The sequence below is a fragment of the Neurospora tetraspora genome (assembly GCF_033439725.1).
Source record: "Neurospora tetraspora strain CBS 560.94 chromosome Unknown B0H65scaffold_5, whole genome shotgun sequence".
Lineage (NCBI taxonomy): Eukaryota > Fungi > Ascomycota > Sordariomycetes > Sordariales > Sordariaceae > Neurospora > Neurospora tetraspora.
Window position 1 is genome coordinate 3,760,419 of NW_026944387.1, and position 17,320 is coordinate 3,777,738.

At 50.7% G+C, this 17,320-nt stretch overlaps 7 protein-coding genes across 7 annotated transcripts; 3 read left to right on the plus strand and 4 right to left on the minus strand.

Annotated features, from left to right (window-relative positions):
* Positions 1 to 816: 816 nt before the first annotated feature.
* B0H65DRAFT_443901 (uncharacterized protein) lies at positions 817 to 1,804 on the minus strand (the record flags this gene model as incomplete). Its single annotated transcript, XM_062825656.1, has 2 exons — positions 817 to 1,115; positions 1,744 to 1,804. 2 exons carry the CDS (start codon positions 1,802 to 1,804, stop codon positions 817 to 819), a joined length of 360 nt encoding a protein of 119 aa, XP_062680939.1.
* A 1,377-nt stretch (positions 1,805 to 3,181) lies between these two features.
* Positions 3,182 to 4,433, minus strand: B0H65DRAFT_540658 (uncharacterized protein; the record flags this gene model as incomplete). Its single annotated transcript, XM_062829160.1, has 2 exons — positions 3,182 to 3,859; positions 4,335 to 4,433. 2 exons carry the CDS (start codon positions 4,431 to 4,433, stop codon positions 3,182 to 3,184), a joined length of 777 nt encoding a protein of 258 aa, XP_062680940.1.
* Positions 4,434 to 5,278: 845 nt separating this feature from the next.
* B0H65DRAFT_241411 (uncharacterized protein) lies at positions 5,279 to 6,377 on the plus strand. Its single transcript, XM_062822326.1, has one exon. It carries the CDS (start codon positions 5,643 to 5,645, stop codon positions 6,267 to 6,269), a length of 627 nt encoding a protein of 208 aa, XP_062680941.1. The 5' UTR covers positions 5,279 to 5,642; the 3' UTR covers positions 6,270 to 6,377.
* A 1,226-nt stretch (positions 6,378 to 7,603) lies between these two features.
* B0H65DRAFT_470540 (uncharacterized protein) lies at positions 7,604 to 9,239 on the minus strand. Its single transcript, XM_062827046.1, has 2 exons — positions 8,072 to 9,239; positions 7,604 to 7,973 (listed from the first exon to the last, which is right to left on the minus strand). The coding sequence occupies exons 1-2, from the start codon at positions 8,749 to 8,751 to the stop codon at positions 7,781 to 7,783; spliced, it is 873 nt and encodes a 290-aa protein (XP_062680942.1). The 5' UTR covers positions 8,752 to 9,239; the 3' UTR covers positions 7,604 to 7,780.
* A 718-nt stretch (positions 9,240 to 9,957) lies between these two features.
* Positions 9,958 to 12,247, minus strand: B0H65DRAFT_540660 (uncharacterized protein). The gene is made up of 2 exons (XM_062829161.1): positions 11,885 to 12,247; positions 9,958 to 11,815 (listed from the first exon to the last, which is right to left on the minus strand). Exon 2 carries the CDS (start codon positions 11,754 to 11,756, stop codon positions 10,314 to 10,316), a length of 1,443 nt encoding a protein of 480 aa, XP_062680943.1. The 5' UTR covers positions 11,757 to 11,815; positions 11,885 to 12,247; the 3' UTR covers positions 9,958 to 10,313.
* A 1,178-nt stretch (positions 12,248 to 13,425) lies between these two features.
* On the plus strand, positions 13,426 to 14,728 carry B0H65DRAFT_241461 (cutinase-domain-containing protein). The gene is made up of 3 exons (XM_062822328.1): positions 13,426 to 13,936; positions 14,007 to 14,186; positions 14,262 to 14,728. The coding sequence occupies exons 1-3, from the start codon at positions 13,574 to 13,576 to the stop codon at positions 14,616 to 14,618; spliced, it is 900 nt and encodes a 299-aa protein (XP_062680944.1). The 5' UTR covers positions 13,426 to 13,573; the 3' UTR covers positions 14,619 to 14,728.
* Positions 14,729 to 15,387: 659 nt separating this feature from the next.
* Positions 15,388 to 16,650, plus strand: B0H65DRAFT_550320 (uncharacterized protein; the record flags this gene model as incomplete). Its single annotated transcript, XM_062829721.1, has 1 exon — positions 15,388 to 16,650. One exon carries the CDS (start codon positions 15,388 to 15,390, stop codon positions 16,648 to 16,650), a length of 1,263 nt encoding a protein of 420 aa, XP_062680945.1.
* Positions 16,651 to 17,320: the final 670 nt, after the last annotated feature.

Below are 17,320 nucleotides of genomic sequence, written 5' to 3' on the forward strand. Positions count from 1 at the left end.
TATAAATATAAATATCTAACCTATAAAGGATTTATAAATATTGTAACGTAAGGTAGTAGCGAGCAATATAATAAAATACTAATAAATAATAATATAAATACTAATTAAATAATAGAATAGGCGAGAGCGGTCTTTACGTAATAAATCGCACTTCCATTAATACGAAAGTAAATAAAATTTCGTAATAAGTTAAAAATCGAACAATTTTAATAAAAATAATAGATTTAATAAAACGTAATAAATTCCGTAATAGCGAAATTATTAGGAAAAATCTAATACATTTATAACGTAATAAAACATCTCCGCGTATTAAATTACCAAGGTTTTTCCTATACATATAATATACACAATAATCCGTACGCATAATCTATACAAGCACAGACCACATACATAACGGCTACAATCAATAGCGGCATTTACGCTTAGTAAGAAGTGCAATCCTTTTAGAATACGAATAGCATCTTTTTTTCAAAGAGAAAAAGGTAATAAGGGGGAAAAGGGAAAAGAAAGGAGGGGGTAAGTAAAAATTATAAACTTAACTATTATTTATAAAACGCATAGCGTATCTAGGCTCATAACCTGTTGAACCATACAGAGGAGGTAATCACGTGAGACGACGATATAGTAATGAATATTTTAATTAATTGAAGAGAGAGAAAGAAGAATTTAAAAAAAGGAGACGAAGTCTAATTTATATATAGGGTAAACATATGTGGATCGTATCCACCCTGTGCCAAGAATGCCAAGACATGGTGATGGCTTCAACATAAAGCTAAGAGAAAAGCAAGATGATCTAGCAGAGAAAGACACAGACCTTCAGACCTGCCAACGGGATCTGGCGACACTCCACCAACAATTGACAAATGCAAATACTGAATTGGAACGAGTACGACAAAGCCAGACATAGCTAAGGAAAGACATATCAGCCATCTCTGACGAAAAGACAGCGTTGGAGCAAGAGGTTGAACGGGTGCGCGCGGAATATAAAACCAGAAACAACGAACTCCAAGCGCTCGTCAACAAACAACAAGCGCTAGAGGAAGCTCTTTCGACCGTCACTGAAGCTAAGGAGACTCTATAATATGAATCAGAACGAGTACGCGCAGATTTGTCAACTATAGTCAATGACAAGGAGACAGCTGCAGAAGCTGCGTCTAAATTTGTCAATTATGGCTAAGGACAAGGCGACATTGAACCAAGACAGTCAGTCCATGATTCGACGAATAGAGGACCTTCGCTCGCGAGCCGGGAATTGGATCCTCAAGCTGTCCAGCAGGAATTGGAAAGAATAAAGAAGGAGGTCAGAATCTCCTCGGATTGTGTGGAAAATCGGGCCGAAATGGTGTGCAGTCATCTGGACTCAATGTCAACGCCAGTTAAGGTGCCTTCTGCCAGGATTAGAGAATGAGAGGCACTGCCACTTATTCCGTTCGTAGTTCATAGCTGAATATGTGAAAGCGAACTTAGTATGATGAATGCAATCCTTGCGATGCTCCGTAGAAAACTGGTAAAGGTGCCTTTGCTGGGTGCTGTAAGATTGGGAGACTGAGATCAAATGTGTTAGGGAACAATGCCACAACGTGTCAAAAGCATGGGAGTTGATTGGGGAGAAAGACAACAACGAGGCAAAGGACGACGACGAGGCCCGATAAATACAAGCCCATCCGTCCCCCTCCTGGATACCTTCCTGCATTCCTGGTTGTGTTCATGCGCTGTAGCTTCCCTGAAGTGACGATGCCTTACCTCTCGCTTTGGCAGGCGCCTTTCTCCCAGCTGATGGCTCCTGCCCGCCCTGTGTCGACATGTGATGGCGGGGCATCCTTCGGTCCCGACAGAGTGGCGGAGTTTCATGGACGGTCACGCGTTTGAGCACGTCAGATTTGATGGTGAATTTTAGGAGGAGGAAGCAACAACATGCAAGCCTCGATGCAACAGGTTGTGGCCAAGCAGAGGAGTTGGTATGTGACGAGTAGTAGAAGGTTGGTGGGTTCGACAGTCTACTCTCAACACTTGACTGAATAGCATTCGCTGGGTGGTGAAACTCCAGCGGGATGTAAACAGTTATTCTAATCAAGATTATGCTCAGGTGAGACTCCAAAGACAGCTGATAGAGAACGGGCGCTAGAGCAACCTAGGAAGCCACGGCGAGAGCGGGATTGATACGTGAGTGAAAAGCTCCTCCTCTATTGCACGCTGTCTACCACAGGAAAGATATCCACTTGAAGGATTCAAAGCGTCAAGGCTTGCCCCCAAACTCTGAGAGGCTGGCAAGACCAAGCCTTCACGACCCGAACCTCCCAAATACAAATCTTCCTTCAATCTCCCTCCGCCACCTCCATCTTTCCCCAACAAAGAATATGAAAAATCCGTTGCGTTTGTCGGCTATAGGCTTTTATCCCTTCATATGTATCATTGACTCCGTAGTCTGCATCCAGTTCCTCCTTCGTCCGATCCTGTGATCTGTTTCATCGTAATTCGGGTACATGTCCAGGGCCGAAACATTCCCAATTATTCTTCAACCATATCAGTGAAAACCGGACGAGCCGGGGGGTAACCTGGATACAGCCTACAGAGCCCGGAAGAGATAAAAGCCCCCGCAAAGCGCAACGGTTACCCCCAGCAAGTATGCCTAGCGCCGGTTAGCTGAAAGTTGTTGTACCCTGGAGCCCAGTGAAACCCCAGCCCCTGACAAGAGAGGAGGAGTCTCCGTGGTTGGGGAAGATATCTCCACAGTAGCTCACTGCCCAGATATCATCACACAATCACGGAGACTCCTCCTCTGTTGCGAGGACGTGGAGATGGACAATCCGGTTCAGATCCCGGATGTGCCACGATTCAGCGCGCGTCCAGCAACTTCAAGCAAACCCCCTAGTCATATGTTCTAACGCGTGGATTTGTTTATCAAAGCCGTATGCTTGCTTCGAATATGCCGTCTCAAGTTGTCGTTACGAGGGTAGGTCTTCGGACAAGCTGGACAACGATATGTTTCATTCTCTTCCGAGTCTCGACGACGGTGTGTCTTCCGGTGCCGTTCTAGGTGTGCTGGAACATAAAATGCTTTCTGGCATCCATCTTCTTCGCACTTGTAGGTTTTCTTGTGGCACTTCTGGTGTCGCCTGTCATGGCACAACAATGTTAGAAGCTGTGCCCCAATGATGGATGAAGGAGCACGAAAGGAGACCTACTTGAGCTCTTTTTGACTGGGTCTTGTAGCCTTGCAGCTGGGATAATCGCATATGAACTGATCATCGTTCGAGCTGATTGGGCTTGTCGACGAGTTGCTTCCGGTACCTGTTTGCCATGCCATGTCCGGAGTGTGTGCCATGCTCGTGCTACCGGTGGTTTGCCGTCCAAAGGGGCTCATACAGGCACAGGTGTCTTGCCCGAGTTGGAGTATTGCAGTCAGTTGCTCCTCATTCATGGGGGGACCGGAGCTGTGGATGTACTGAAGGTCCCATGACTGCATCGGCATGTCCACAAGCGGTGATGAAGTCATGTCCAGCTGCATCAGTGGAAGACCTTGGATCATCGACCTTGGGATAGGACTCGAAACCCATCTGGAAACGTCGGAATCGTTCCCAATCAGTGTGGTTATCTGCTGAAGGGGTAGATGAGAGTCGAGATGCTGCCAATCAAGGCCATTGTAGGCTTGGCTTGTCTGATAAGCTGCATCGCATGTGTTTTGAGTATTCGCCGAAAGGTCCGGAAATTGTCCGTCAAGGTAAAACCCTGAGCCTTCATATGGCAAGTATTGTGGTACCCATTCGAAGCCGAGACACTCGAAACTCTTGTCGTAGCTGCTGTTGTCGTAGCTGCTGTTGTCGTAGTTGTTGCTGTTGTCGTCAACCTGGGACGTCCCCTGTCCCAGATCCCACCATGTGATCCCATCTCCTTCTCCCCCGCTTCCCCCCAGCTGACCAAAAGTAGGATTATTTGCCAAATCAACACTCGAGGACAAGGTGTAGCTAAAGCTCAAGGGCCCTGTGAACAAGAGCTCGTCGCTACATCTTGTTCGCGAGTGTTGATTTGGCAAGTAATCGCTAGCTTGATCACTGTAACATTGCCAAATGCTTTGGTGCCTGGTGGGGGGTTAAAGCGCCCCCACCGGTGCGCTTCTTGTTGATTGGGGTTGTGATCCTGTGCGGTTGGGAGATTGGTCAGTCTTGGTGGTTTCCCCAATCAAGGGCCAGGCAGAATGGGGGGTGTGATGCCTACCGGAGGGGGGGATTGGTGCTCCCAGGATAGCTGGTGAAAGGACGGAGGTCTCCCTCGACTGAATCCTGTGGTGAAAAAGAGCAACGTCAATTCAACGAGGCCTACAGCCCCTCATATACCCTTTCGAGGGCTGTCAGACGACCAGGGCTACCGGTCCTGAAGAGGAGACCCTTGTTAGGCATTCCCGCCTCTTGGCGTGGAGGCATGCTGAGAGGCATGTTCGGACGACATGATGCATGCATGATGCAGCATCCCGGGTCGTATCCGGAGCCTGCCTCAACATGTGTTTGCTGTCATTGGACGCAGTGGCTCCAACGTGGGATTCTCAGATCCGCGGATGGATGGAGTGTACGGTGGCCCAAGTGTTGGCTATGATCAATTGAAAGTTGGTTCGAGCTCTCAGCTGCAGCCAATTGCCAGCCCTTTTATATCAACGCCTCCATATCACTACTCATCCCCATCCAAAGGCATCACATTATCCATTACATTCACAACTCCCATCAACTCCTATCAACTCCCATTAACTCCTATCAACTTACCTCTCATCAACTCTCATTCATTCCTATTGCCCGGAGAGAGCAAGAGGGACAGGGAAATCTATTTGCATTGATACTCTACCCCAAAGTCCAAAATTTGGAAAAGAAGCGAAGGATCCATTTGCACTACTACCTTAAAAAATCTTAGCAAACCTCGAGGCTGTCGCTCGCTCATTTTGGAGAAGAACCAGGGGCCCATTTGTACTGCTACCTAAAGTCTTGGTAAACTTCAAAGTTAGCGATGGACCATCGACTCTCATCAACTCTCATTGCTTCATTGCTTCATTGCTTCATTGCTTCATTGCTTCATTGCTTCGATAGAGGGTGTTGCATTGGATTGTAGAAGCTACCCTTCAGTGTGAATCTAGTGCCTGCAGTTGGCACGGGCCATTTTCTGACTAAACTTTTTCAATTGATCATAGCCAACACTTGGGCCACCGTAGGAGTGGAAAGATGGATGTTAGGCGCAGCCAATTGTGGTGAATAGGACGGCTGGAAATGGTTGTGTGAGGAAGATGATTGAACCAAACAGAGAAGGTTTCTTGTGCCAGAAGTCAGACTTTAGTGTCCCTGGTCCCGCAGAAGTCATCGTGTCAACCACTCACATGCAGACCTGCAAGCGATGGCAGGCCTTACGTCAAAGGTGTGTGGCTTGCGGGATGCAGCCCAAGGAAGGTGGGGTTGGCAGCTCACCGGGGAAGGTGCGTTTGTACCTCGGGCCACGGGCGTCCTTACGGTAGTTCCATGGAGGAGGCAGTGGTGCCCAAGTTCTTTCCTCGACATCTTCTCTGACTCTTTCTTCCCCACTCCATCGACCGTCCAGAATTTTGTCCTCCATCAGTATCCGATCAAGCTTCGTTCTTGTCAAGAGCCCGTTAGGCAACCGGCAACATGGACGGCGACTCGGACATCCTAGAAGTCTCACCAACGGGTGACATCATCCTCGTCGTCGGCCCTCCTGAGGAGAAGCAACTGCGTCTCAGGGTTTCGTCCACAATCCTTCGATCGGCCTCCAAAGTCTTCGACGCGATGTTCTCGCCCCCTTGGATCGAAAGCTCCTGCACGCTTTCGCTGGAAGCACCCAAGGACATTGACCTTCCCGATGACGACCCCGAGGCAATGAAAGCAATCTGTTACGCCATACACCACCGTCCCGACATGATACCCTTCGCAGAAATGGATGGAAAGCATATCCTCCAGGCTGTCCGTACAATTGACAAGTACGACTTGTTTACAACAATGCAGATGGTTACCGACAGGTGGTTTCGACAGGTAACACCTTACAGAAGCTCAACGGACTTGATGTACCTTGTTGCGGCAGCGGAAATGCTGAAGAAGTTCGATATCTTCCCAAAGCTTACTTGGCTGGTCATGATCATCCATGTAGGCAGTTATCTGAGTTTCCACGAGGACAAGCTGCTTATGGACACGCTACCTCCCAAGCTGTTGAGTACGTATAGTTCTCCGAGCCCCCCTCATATAAGCCGGGGGAAATCATGGTATGCCTCTCCTAACTGACTTTGAAATGCTTAGCTGTTCTCGCGGAGCGATCCCTCCATCTTCGCACAAGCCTGCTCGCCGCTGTACGAAACATAGCCATAGGAAAGTACGAATGTGTTAGAGGTACACAATGTACTGCCTACAACTCCCTTAACCAAAAATCAAAGGCTTTTGTCGAGAAATTTGACTGTCCTTCTGGGAATCAACGCTCAATCTTGGAGATTATCAACGCAATGATGCCAATCGCAAATCTCGAAAGGGCATTCCAAGAGGGTTACTGTTATCAACTCTATAATCAGACGCCAACAAAGCACAGCGAACGTCTACCTGTCTCGGAAACCATTTTTCACAAGCTTACAGGGTGGACTGAACGCCAAACAAGTGTTTGCTTGGGATGTTTACAATCGGGGTCCCTTACGGAGGTCAAATGCAAGCATAAAAGGGTCGATGGATTCGCTCAGTTAGACAGACTATTCCTGTACTAGGTAGTTGGTGATCGAGTCCTAGAGGTACCCAGTAAGCGGACCGTCTAGGTTTGGGGCTTGAAATAATCACAGGCCATGCTTTCTCATCGAACGTGACGTGATCACATTCGTTGCATGTCGAGAATAACTCTATTTCAATGCCCCAGTGTGATACCTCTGAGAATACCCATAGGGAACACCTGCCCGCACCCTACGCTTTCCTACACGTACCCTGTCTCCCACAGGCCCCCGGAATTTTCCACCCAATTCGGGCAACACCTTTCAGATAGAGGTATTCAGGAGAGCATTCAGGCTATACTATCCTATCTTGAGGCTCAATTTTCTTTGAAGAGCCTATAAATATAGGTGGTCTTTAAGAACCAACTGCAAAGGACGGTACTATGAATATAATTGGGAAAGAACCCGCTAATAAGAGGATAGGAAGAAGTATTGTCAAAAGGAAAACCTCTTTGGTATGTGGGATATACGCTATCGACTTTGGGAAATGAGGTTTCGGACGATAATATAGTCGTGGTGGTAAAGAATTATAAAAGATTGCGAAATTTGTAGGGTACGTGTAGGAAAGCGTGGGGTGCAGGCAGGTTTTCCTTTTGGGAATACTCATATGATCTCAGGAAATTCGGTTTGGAAATCTGCCAGAACATATGATAGATCGAGCAAACCCGGCGGCATTCCAGACTGCTCACTGTTTGGGTAGATCGCCCAAGTCCTGAGACACTCAAGCTGCGTCGAACACTACTTCATCGTTATTGGTCGAAGTTCACAACCTCACCACCCGTCATTTCGGGGACTAGTCCGAACCCCATGTCTACGGCATCGTACACTGCATCTCTGGTTAACCACCCATCATATCAGCGATAAAAGCCCTTCATCTGGACACCAGGCGTCTGTTACACTGTTTCGAACACAAGACTCTGAGTAGAGCCTCACTTAAATGTCTTCAAGTAATCACAAGACACAAACTTTGTCTGCTACGGCCTCTTGGATGTAGCATCGTAGCATCCTACTTCCTCGCTGAGTCCCTGACCCCATCGTGACACTTCCTCATATGTTTCTGCAAGTTGTCCAAACGATTGTACTCTTTTCCACACCCCGGAGAGATTGACAAGGGAACATCGTTACATCTTCGGAATGTGTCTTCATGTGCCGGACCACGTCACTTTTGTTGGTGAAAGCCCATGTGCAGCCTGAGGTGGTGCACTGATGTGGTTTCTTGTCGTGGTACCTTTGATGTCGTCTGCAGTGGCCAGTGGGTCAGTAGGTGGCTAGGTATAATGTAACACAGTAGCTACTGAGGAAGTGGAGGTTATAGGGCAAGTGGACGAAAGCACGTACTTGAGGTCTCCAAAGGTGGCCCAGGTGTGTTTGGATTTGCAGCCCAGCTGATCGCACTTATATCGACCCGCCTTGGAGCGCGCTGAGCCCGTCGGCGAGATTTCGAAGCTCGTTGGTGAGGTCGTCGAGCTTGTAGGCAAGCTTGCTGTCGAGGCCCAACTGCTTGACGGTGAAGCTATGTCAGGAGTTCCCGCTGAAGTCGGGTATGAGGTGACAGCAGTAGAACTGGGAGTGGAGCCAAACAAGGTGTTTTGCGAAGCTACGAATGGAGGGTAAGAAGCCGACTGAAGGGTGCCTGCCGGGTCAAAAGGGAGTGTGGGTAGAGACAGGTAAGTGTATGCATAGTTTGGCAGATCAAGTATTGCCTCAAGGAGGGCCAAGTCTGCATATTTTTCATCGGTAAGAACGTTATGATCGAAGATCTCTTCCGGCGGGAGTCCGCCCGGGAGTGTTTGAGTCGTGGGCGGTTCCTCTGTGAACAAGCCGCTTGTGTCTAGCGGAAACTGTCCGTGATGTTGGAAGACACGGGCAGTCGACGCGTAACCGTCCGGAGCCAGTAAGCCCGGTAGAGGTACCGGTTGCTGATAAGTGTTGGAAAGTGGTATATCCTCCTGAGGCTGGAATCCAACATTCCCATTGGCAATACTGAACCCTCCTCCACCTTCCTCTCCCTCTCCCATTCTCAATACCAAAGCCGAGTTCCCCCACGAAGCCCCGTCCCATCCCCTGATGTTCTCGACCCCCGTTGCAAACTCAACATTGCAACCGGGGTCGAGTACATCAGGGGATGGGAGAGTGGCTTCGTGGGGGAGTCCGCCATAATAATCCACGTCATAGCTACCACTCACTCCATCCCCAAGATTGAGTTGTGCTCCCGCGGTTGAGTGCGCGGGAATGCACGTCCTGGGGTTGTGCGAAGGGTTGCAAGGTGGATAACCATTTTGTTTGATACTGGGGGGTTGTGGGATGTAGGTATAAGGGGGTGGGTAGGTATCTGGAGCAGTAACAAAGGTATGCTGTTGTTGGAAGTTGTTGTAGTCCTGGGAGATGATGCGCGGGTTGACGGGGTTGGAACGCCCCCGCCGGCGCCGGTGCGCCTGAGGTTAGTGTGACTCTGTTTGAGTCGACGTTTCTGGTGAAAGACGAGGGTGTTGTTAGCTGATGTCGGTGAACATTGCAATGTGTGGGATGGAGACATGCGAAGTCGGGGACCTTACACTTGCTTGCTGGGGAGCAAGTACTCCACAAACTGTGCCACGGCCTGGTGATTGAATAGGCCGGAACCCTTGTGTAGTTTGATGGAGGGCCTTCTGTGCAATGGTGATGATGAGGCCTACCCTACTTTATGTAGCCTTTCGATTGTCGAGGGTGTGTCTGCCCTGGGCTGCTGACAAGGAGTTGGGCACCTGAATGTCTTGCCACTGACTGCAGGCATACGTATTGGAGGCATGTACATGCATGATGCAGCATTGCAGGCGGCAGCTAAGTACTGCCTCCACCCCTTTCAACTGTCATTGGACGTTACAGCCTCAACTTTGCTGCCTCCAAAAGTGGTGGCGCAGAAGAGTTGTATCGCATTATTGTATCGCATTGGTGAGAACGTGTGGGCGAAACACGGTCGTTGGAAGGTGTCTGAAGCTGGCAGGTCCAAAAGAAAACAATCAATGAAGCGGTTATCGGGTGGGCGAAGACACCATGATTGATTGGTTCCCAAGAGTTGTGGTTCTGGATAAGAATCTAGGTCCTCTTAAAGAAGATTGCAAGCCAGGAATCCGTCATCTATACCCCACCGCAGTCGTCGCCCACCTGATTGGAGTCGGGCAGCTCTGTAATTCTGGCGATCAAGCAAGCAGTCAAATGTGTCGGACGGGAAGCAAGGTACTCGGTTAAAAAGTGAATATTGACACGCTATGGCAGGCTCTCGTTTGCCAAATCCTCAGCAAGGGGACTTTGTCCCTTTTACTGCGCAAAGAAGAATGCATCTAAGCCTGATTACAAACAATGTCGCTTTGACTGGCAATCTTGCCTATTTCGCAGGTGGAAAAGCGAACCCAAACCAATACTGGCTATCCTCATGGCTACCCTGATCCAAGACGTGCTTGTCACAAAACTACTGCTTGCACCCCTTTGGCTTTGTCCCCTGTTTTGTTCCTGTCTCCGCAATCCTTTCTGTCGTCACTCGCTGTCCTGATAGTTGTCCGGATAGCTTTCCAAATAGTAAGGACAAAGGATTAGACGAACATCATTCCTCAACGTAAGCCTCGTCAAAGAAATACGAATCGCCGACCGGATCGTTGAACAAATTGCTGACCGCATCGCTGACTGAACCACTGCCCGCATCATCGTTGTCCGAATCGTTGTCCGAATCGTTGTCCGAACCCAAACCCAGGAGCCTTTCTCTGTCAAGTCCACCGTTCCTAAATACCTCGCCCGCTCTTCCCATACCGTATCCGGGGCCACAAAGACCCCCGTACAGGTAGTCCTGAAAGGTGTAATGATAGGATTCTGTTAGCAGGAGGGTTACCCTTTCAGCCATAGAGTAGTTTGATCCAAAAACATGAGCCTCTCGCTCGCATTGGAAATGTATGTGGTCCAACAACCTGAACAAGTAAAATCTTAAAGATGGCACATGATGGCCGAAGTCATCAAAATGCACATCATTTGAGAGAGGGTCCATTACGCGGAACAGCTGCCAATTTCTCTCGTCAAATTGATAGGGAGGTGACGGGAGCGGCAAGCACTGAACTGCTTTGTCGGTTCTCAGAAGCCACTCAAGAGGATTAAAACGGTCGGGTATTGGCATGCCGTGTCCCAAAATGACAAAAGGCTCTGTCTCCTCAAAGCGGTGTGCCGGTAATCGGTATTCGCTTCTATGTGGGATAAGGCGGAGGCTCATTAAGGGCGCGTCATCGGGCCGTTGCCAGTCGCAGGTGTCGATGCTGAGTGTTATACTCACGTTTGGGCGTGAACATTTACGTAAGAGATCGGAAACGAAGCTTGCGGTTGGGTGTATGTCGCCTTGCAAGTACTCGTGTCTGATCAAATGGCCATCCGGGAAAACCGTGATATCGAAGTGCATATGACGGATCGAGGAGGGATTTAGAATCTTAGGGATGAGGCCGCTGAGATCTTGTCCGAGAAAATGATCGAAGAAAGGAGCTGCAACCCCAGTGAAAGAGGCTTCGACATCAAAGATAGGGCGAAAGGTCCACGAATCTGGATGCCCCTGCGCAAGAATGGTCGCGGTAAAGGGATCTGGGGTGTCTGGATCAAACGCATCGAAGGGTGTCGCAAACGCATCCATGTCTGTCAAGACAAACAAGCGCTGGCTCAGGACGTCGGTGTGGACATTGAACCAGACGTAGGCAGTGGTATAGCCGATGCCCGGAGGATGAGCCTTGGGGCGAAGAAGAAGCTTCTTGTAGCCATCATCATGTCTTCCCAAATATGTTCGGGACCGCGAGCATGCGTGCATTAGGCTGGGTGCCGGGGGAAGACGCCATTTTGTTGGGATACATCGTGGGGGAACGGCGTCAGACACCTCAACCAGGTCGACACGAACAAGTCTGGCGGCAGAGTTCATCGAGGCCAACCAGATCATGTCTTGAAGTTCACCGGGCAGTTTGGGGAATTGTTCAAAGCTGCCTCGATCCATGTCGGGTGGAGGTACCGAAGAAGTTGACATCGGGCAAGTAGTCGGGATACTGAGCGAAGATGTTGGGCGCGAAAAGAAATGGGGGTCAACTTTGGCTTGTTAGCTTGATACTCGACTCAACAGTTGGGAGAGTGGCAAGCAGTACATCATGTACATACCTTTTCTTGGTGCTTTTCGTATATGTGATGATGTGATGATGTGATGTCCGAGTAGCAAAGTATTCCAAGTATGACAGCGTACAAGAACGTCGTGATCGATTCGTTGTTTGTGAAAGCGAAACCAACGCGATCAACCATTTAAACAGCTGGAGAATGACCGGAGAACCTGGCGCGGAAAGCGCCTTTCTGATGGCTTCAACTTCATCCTGACTGACCACTGACCAGGACAGTGTGAGAGGCAGAGGGGTGACAGAAACAATGGGGACTAGGTAATCACAGTTCGCGGCAGAGAAGAAGGAGAGGTCTGCATTGGTTTCTGGTTGTCATTTTCCAGGTAAGGAAGGACCGACGATGTTGACGTTGAGATCAGTTGTCTGGATGGAAAGTCTGGGATTCCCTTGTCCTTCAAAGTCAGGTACGATGTGGTTGACAGTGGACACAGGCAGCGCTGGACGCTGACCCTGCAGTGGACTTGCCCGCTGGTGGCTGCCGCTTGCAGTGCACTTGCGATTAGGTAAGCATGCCGTTGTCGCCTGTACGCCGCTGATGCTTAGTTGGAAACAACAACACGCAGAGCGGACTAAACAGCAACAAACATGGACCTTAACATTCCGGAAGTCCAGGTGAGAGATACCCAGGTTGCGAGGACAAACAGGAAAAGGTACAGGATTGCTGACAGCGCATACAGTTTGTTCAAAGAAGACCTGAAAATGATATTCCACAACTGCTCGGCCATGCCCTGGTTGCCAGACCATCGTCGTCGAACCACCTGACCTCGAAACGCCAACCATGGTCAAGCCTCGACTTCCTCTCCATCACCGACGATTCCTTTTCGAGAAGCGGAAACACGTCCGCGTCCTGAAACGTCGAAATGTCTGCCCTTCCTGGTTAAGGTCACATTGAGCCTAAAGGCTAAACTCCTGTTCCTCGTGCTCGGATCTCGCCTGCCGCATTCGCCTTCTGGTTCTTCGCCCTCGATCCCTTCCCCGCAAGAAAGTGCCCAACACCTCAGCTCCATGCCCCGAGCTAGCACAAGTTAGCCAAAAGCCGAGGTGGCTACGATCGCCGGATCTGGGGAAATGGGCCATCGGCGCGTGGTCACGCACCTCCCAATTTATCCAATGCCGGTTCAAAAGGCCAATGCACACCAAGCATCCCCAGATTGACAGGACCCCAAGCAATGCCAACCTGCATGAACTATGGACAGGGCTAGCTCAACCGAAAACAAGACACCCGATCAAGCGAAGGAAACATTCCAGAAACAAGAATTCGACGGAGGCTCTTCGAACAATGCTGCCCCTTGATACTTGGCGCCCCCAGCTTTACCCGGTTGACCGTCCAAGACACCCGACAACAGAACCACAAAGGACCTTTAAGCGTTACTATTTTCATGCAATGGCCACCGCCCCATTACGTCCAAACCTTGGCCTTGGGGTGTCAGTGGATCAGGGTAGTCATGCTGCCCTTGGCCTTGTTGCGGAGGAGCGGAATGCAACTGGTGTTTGGTCAGTGAGCGGCGACATGGTCTTCGCAACAACGGTGACATCGCCAACATCTTCCATGCTTAGATGTCTCAATAATCTGACCGCCGAGTATAACTACGCGCCATCCGCCCTCCTTCCAGACTGATAGATCGACAAGCCCAGGCATAGATCTACTGCAACTTCATCACCAATACCAAATATCAAGATGTGGCCCTCTCCCAAAGCTGCCTACCTCCTCCTGTTGGCCCGCTCGGCTCTTGTCGGCGCGTCCCCTATCGAGCTTGAGGAGCGTCAGTCATGCCCTTCCATCCATGTCTTCGGTGCCCGTGAGACCACGGTCTCTCCGGGTTTCGGTACCGCCGGTGTCGTGGTCAACCTCATCCTCCAGGCCTATCCCGGCGCCACCTCCGAGGCCATCACCTACCCAGCGTGCGGTGGTCAGTCCTCTTGCGGCGGCATCCAGTACGGTGATTCGGCCAGACAGGGCACCAACGCCGTCGCCACGGCTGTCAACAACCTCAACGCTCGCTGCCCCAACACCCAGATCGTTCTTGTTGGATATTCTCAGGTACGTTTTCGTAACGCCTTCTCCCCTATATGTTTTGTGGAAGAAAGCCTCTAACCCATGTGATCAACAGGGTGGTCAAATCATGGACAATGCCGTCTGCGGTGGTCCCGATACCGGTTCCGGCATCACCTCCAGCACCCCTGGCATCAACGCCAGCGCCCTTAACCAGGTCAAGGCTGTCATCATGATGGGCAACCCCCGTTACCGCGCTGGCCTGTCCTACAACGTTGGAACCTGCACCGCTTATGGCGTATGTCCTTCCTTTCCCTTCTGTTTCCTGTATCCTTGCGTCCAACAGCCCATACTAACCTTTTTCTCCTCACAGTTCGCCTCCCGTCCTGCCGGCTACACCTGCGCCTCGGCCTCCAAGCTCCAGAACTACTGCGACTCGCCCGACCCGTACTGCTGCACGGGCAGCGACCAAGCCACTCACCAGGGCTACGGCACCAAGTACGGCCAGCAGGCCCTCGCTTTCGTCAAGTCCAAGCTCAGCAGCAGCGGTGGCGGCGGTGGAAGTACTCCTACCAACCCTACCAACCCTTCTACTCCTACCACCCCCAGCACAGGGAACTGCGCGGCCAAGTGGGGCCAGTGCGGTGGACAGGGCTGGACGGGCGCGACTTGCTGCCAGTCTGGGTCGACTTGCCAGGCTGCTAACCAGTGGTACTCGCAGTGCCTTTAGGTCAAGGGTGCGTGGGTGAGGGGATAGGTGGTGGTGATAATGACCAGGGATCTAAAGACTGCCTGGCTTTGGGTAGTGTGAAGGGTTCCATGGGTCGAAAACTTCTTTGTATATGAATAGCTTTATGCCGATGCTGAAATGAACATACTATGACGGCCACTGTTTCAGCAAGCCATGATACTTCGTCTTCCCACCTTTCCCGCCTCCGACATCCAATCACTACATGATCCATTGCCTACCCCTTGGTCTCAACCTCCCGCATAGTCTAGAAATCCCACACTTGAATAGGTATTGGAGGGATAGTGAAGGGTATTCTTTGTTGCAGTAGTTGGTCATGTGTAATAATATCATCCGTATTCTACCCTTGGTAAAGGATACTGAAGCATCTGGAGCCCCCTCTAGAGCCACCAGGTGTGTCACTCGCACCAGGTTTGTCAACACCTGCTGGGATGAAGGCTACCGAGTCAAACCTGAAGAGAAGGAGTACGATTACAATGGAACTTGACGGTGAATTGGCTCACGCTCACCCTCACGCCGCTCGGGTGTGCAAAGGTTTCGTCAGTGAAGAGCTACTGCACCGGGTTACGCATGGAAAACTAGATTTATTTTGCATCCGATTAGCATTTAAGAACCCCTCGACCTCAAAAACAAACTGGAATTTCTCCTCCTCGCCCACATCCGAGATCCAACTACGACTACCAAGCAAGAACTCGCACCCGACAAGCCCTTTACACACTCAATCAACCCAAGTGACATTCTTCTCGACAACATGTCCACCCACACCACCCCCCTCCTCGACAGGAAGGTGCTACTAGCCCTCGTCCCCCTCGCCTCCCTCGCAGCTTCCCACCCACACGAGGGCAACCCCAACGCCAACGGGCCCTTGCACTTCTCCGAAATTGCCCAAAGCATCGCGGCAGCGACGATCTCCACCCAACCATCGTTTGCCCCTGCCCAAGGAAGCAGTAGCAGCCACTCAACACACCTGACCCCTTCGCTCCTTCACGGAATTCTCCCAAACATCACCATCTCAACCAGCACATCCACATCCACATCCACAGATACAGACCCCCTCGTCATCATCCCCGTCACCGGCACCGTAACCGACCTCGTCAACTACGACACTTACACCATCCCCGCCTCCCTACCACCCCTTCCTCCGCCGCCCAGCGCCACCACCACAACTACATCGGGGGCAGAACAGGAGACAAGGACGCATACGGTTTGGGCAACTGTTGTCAAACAGACTCAGGTGGTAACTGTCGTTAAGACACTTGCGCCTGAGCATACCTCGTCGATGACGTCGAGTCAGGCATGGCCTAAGGGGGAGTGTACGGGGAAAGGAGACGTGGCAGTTAATGGGAAGTGTGTGCCTAAGACGATGGTTACTAGTACTACGAGGGGAACGAAGTCGTCGACTTCAACCTCTAGCAGCGTCTCCTTTACGATCACTTCCCCAACTTCTACAACTCCCCCGATTACTTCAACTAGCAGCAAATCCACACCCACCTCAACAGACACAGACACAGACCCCCTCGTCATCATCCCCGTCACCGGCACCGTAACGGATCTGATCAACTACGATACTTACACCATCCCCGCCTCCCTGCCTCCTATTCCTACTCCTCTCAGGGCTAGCGCTAGCGCTAGCAGCAGCCAGTCTTCGACATCAGCCTTGACGTCAGATGATGATCCATTGGAAATCATCCCCGTTACTGGTACCGTTACGGATCTGGTTGACTACGATACGGTGACGCTGCCGAGTGCGACTGCTACTACGGTGGTGGTCATCCCCGTCAGCAGCAGCAGTAGTAGTAGTACAAAGAGCCAGAACGTGGGACAGATGCTGGAACATATCCAGGGGATGGGACAGAGCAGCCGTGTTGTGGTGCATCCTACTGTGAACGTGGGGGATAGGTTGACGGTTCTGAGTGGGAGTGATGGGAGGACTACTATTACGAGGGCTAGTCCTACGGCTACAAGCAGTACGGCGGCAGGGGGGGATGATGGGAAGGTCTGTAAGGAGGAGTAGAGGTAGGGAGGCGGAGATGAAGAAGGATGAGGTCAGGCGCACATCTCCAATAGGGGAGAACGCAGCACAGAGTTTTCTAGCGCAGTTGTGGTGGAAAGTCGAGGAATTATGGTTCAGAAACGTGCTACTAGAATGGGAAGACAGAGGAGTCAATACAATAATCAATGAAAGCATCTTGTGTCTTGCTACGGCCAGTTGTACTCTTGAAGGAGGACCCCTAGGGGAAATGCGTTGCTGTCGTGCCTTATCTGGCCCAAGTCGGAATCCCCTGGTGACGCTCCTGCCGGTAGTATTGCTCATTTCCAAGCAGGGCAACTCGTAAAGAGACAGGCGAAACAGTACTAACACGGTTGCCTACCTACTCCATCTCCTACTACTCCACGGCAACAGCTACCTCGCTTCTGGTCATCCGCCCTACTCATATTGCTACTACTGCCGACGGAGTGTTTGGCACTGCAATCTTAGATGCATTGATCCCTAGTTCTACCACACGTAGCCCGCTGTCTCTGCCCGATGCACATCCCGAAGCCGAACCCTACTCTTCTGCCTGCTATCATCTTATGAAGATTCGGAAGAGACGATGAGGTGCGTCTGGCCGATATTCTGCCAAAGCAACAACTTGGATATCGCTTCGCTCCTTCGATGCTGGGAAGGGAGCTCTGGTAGGATA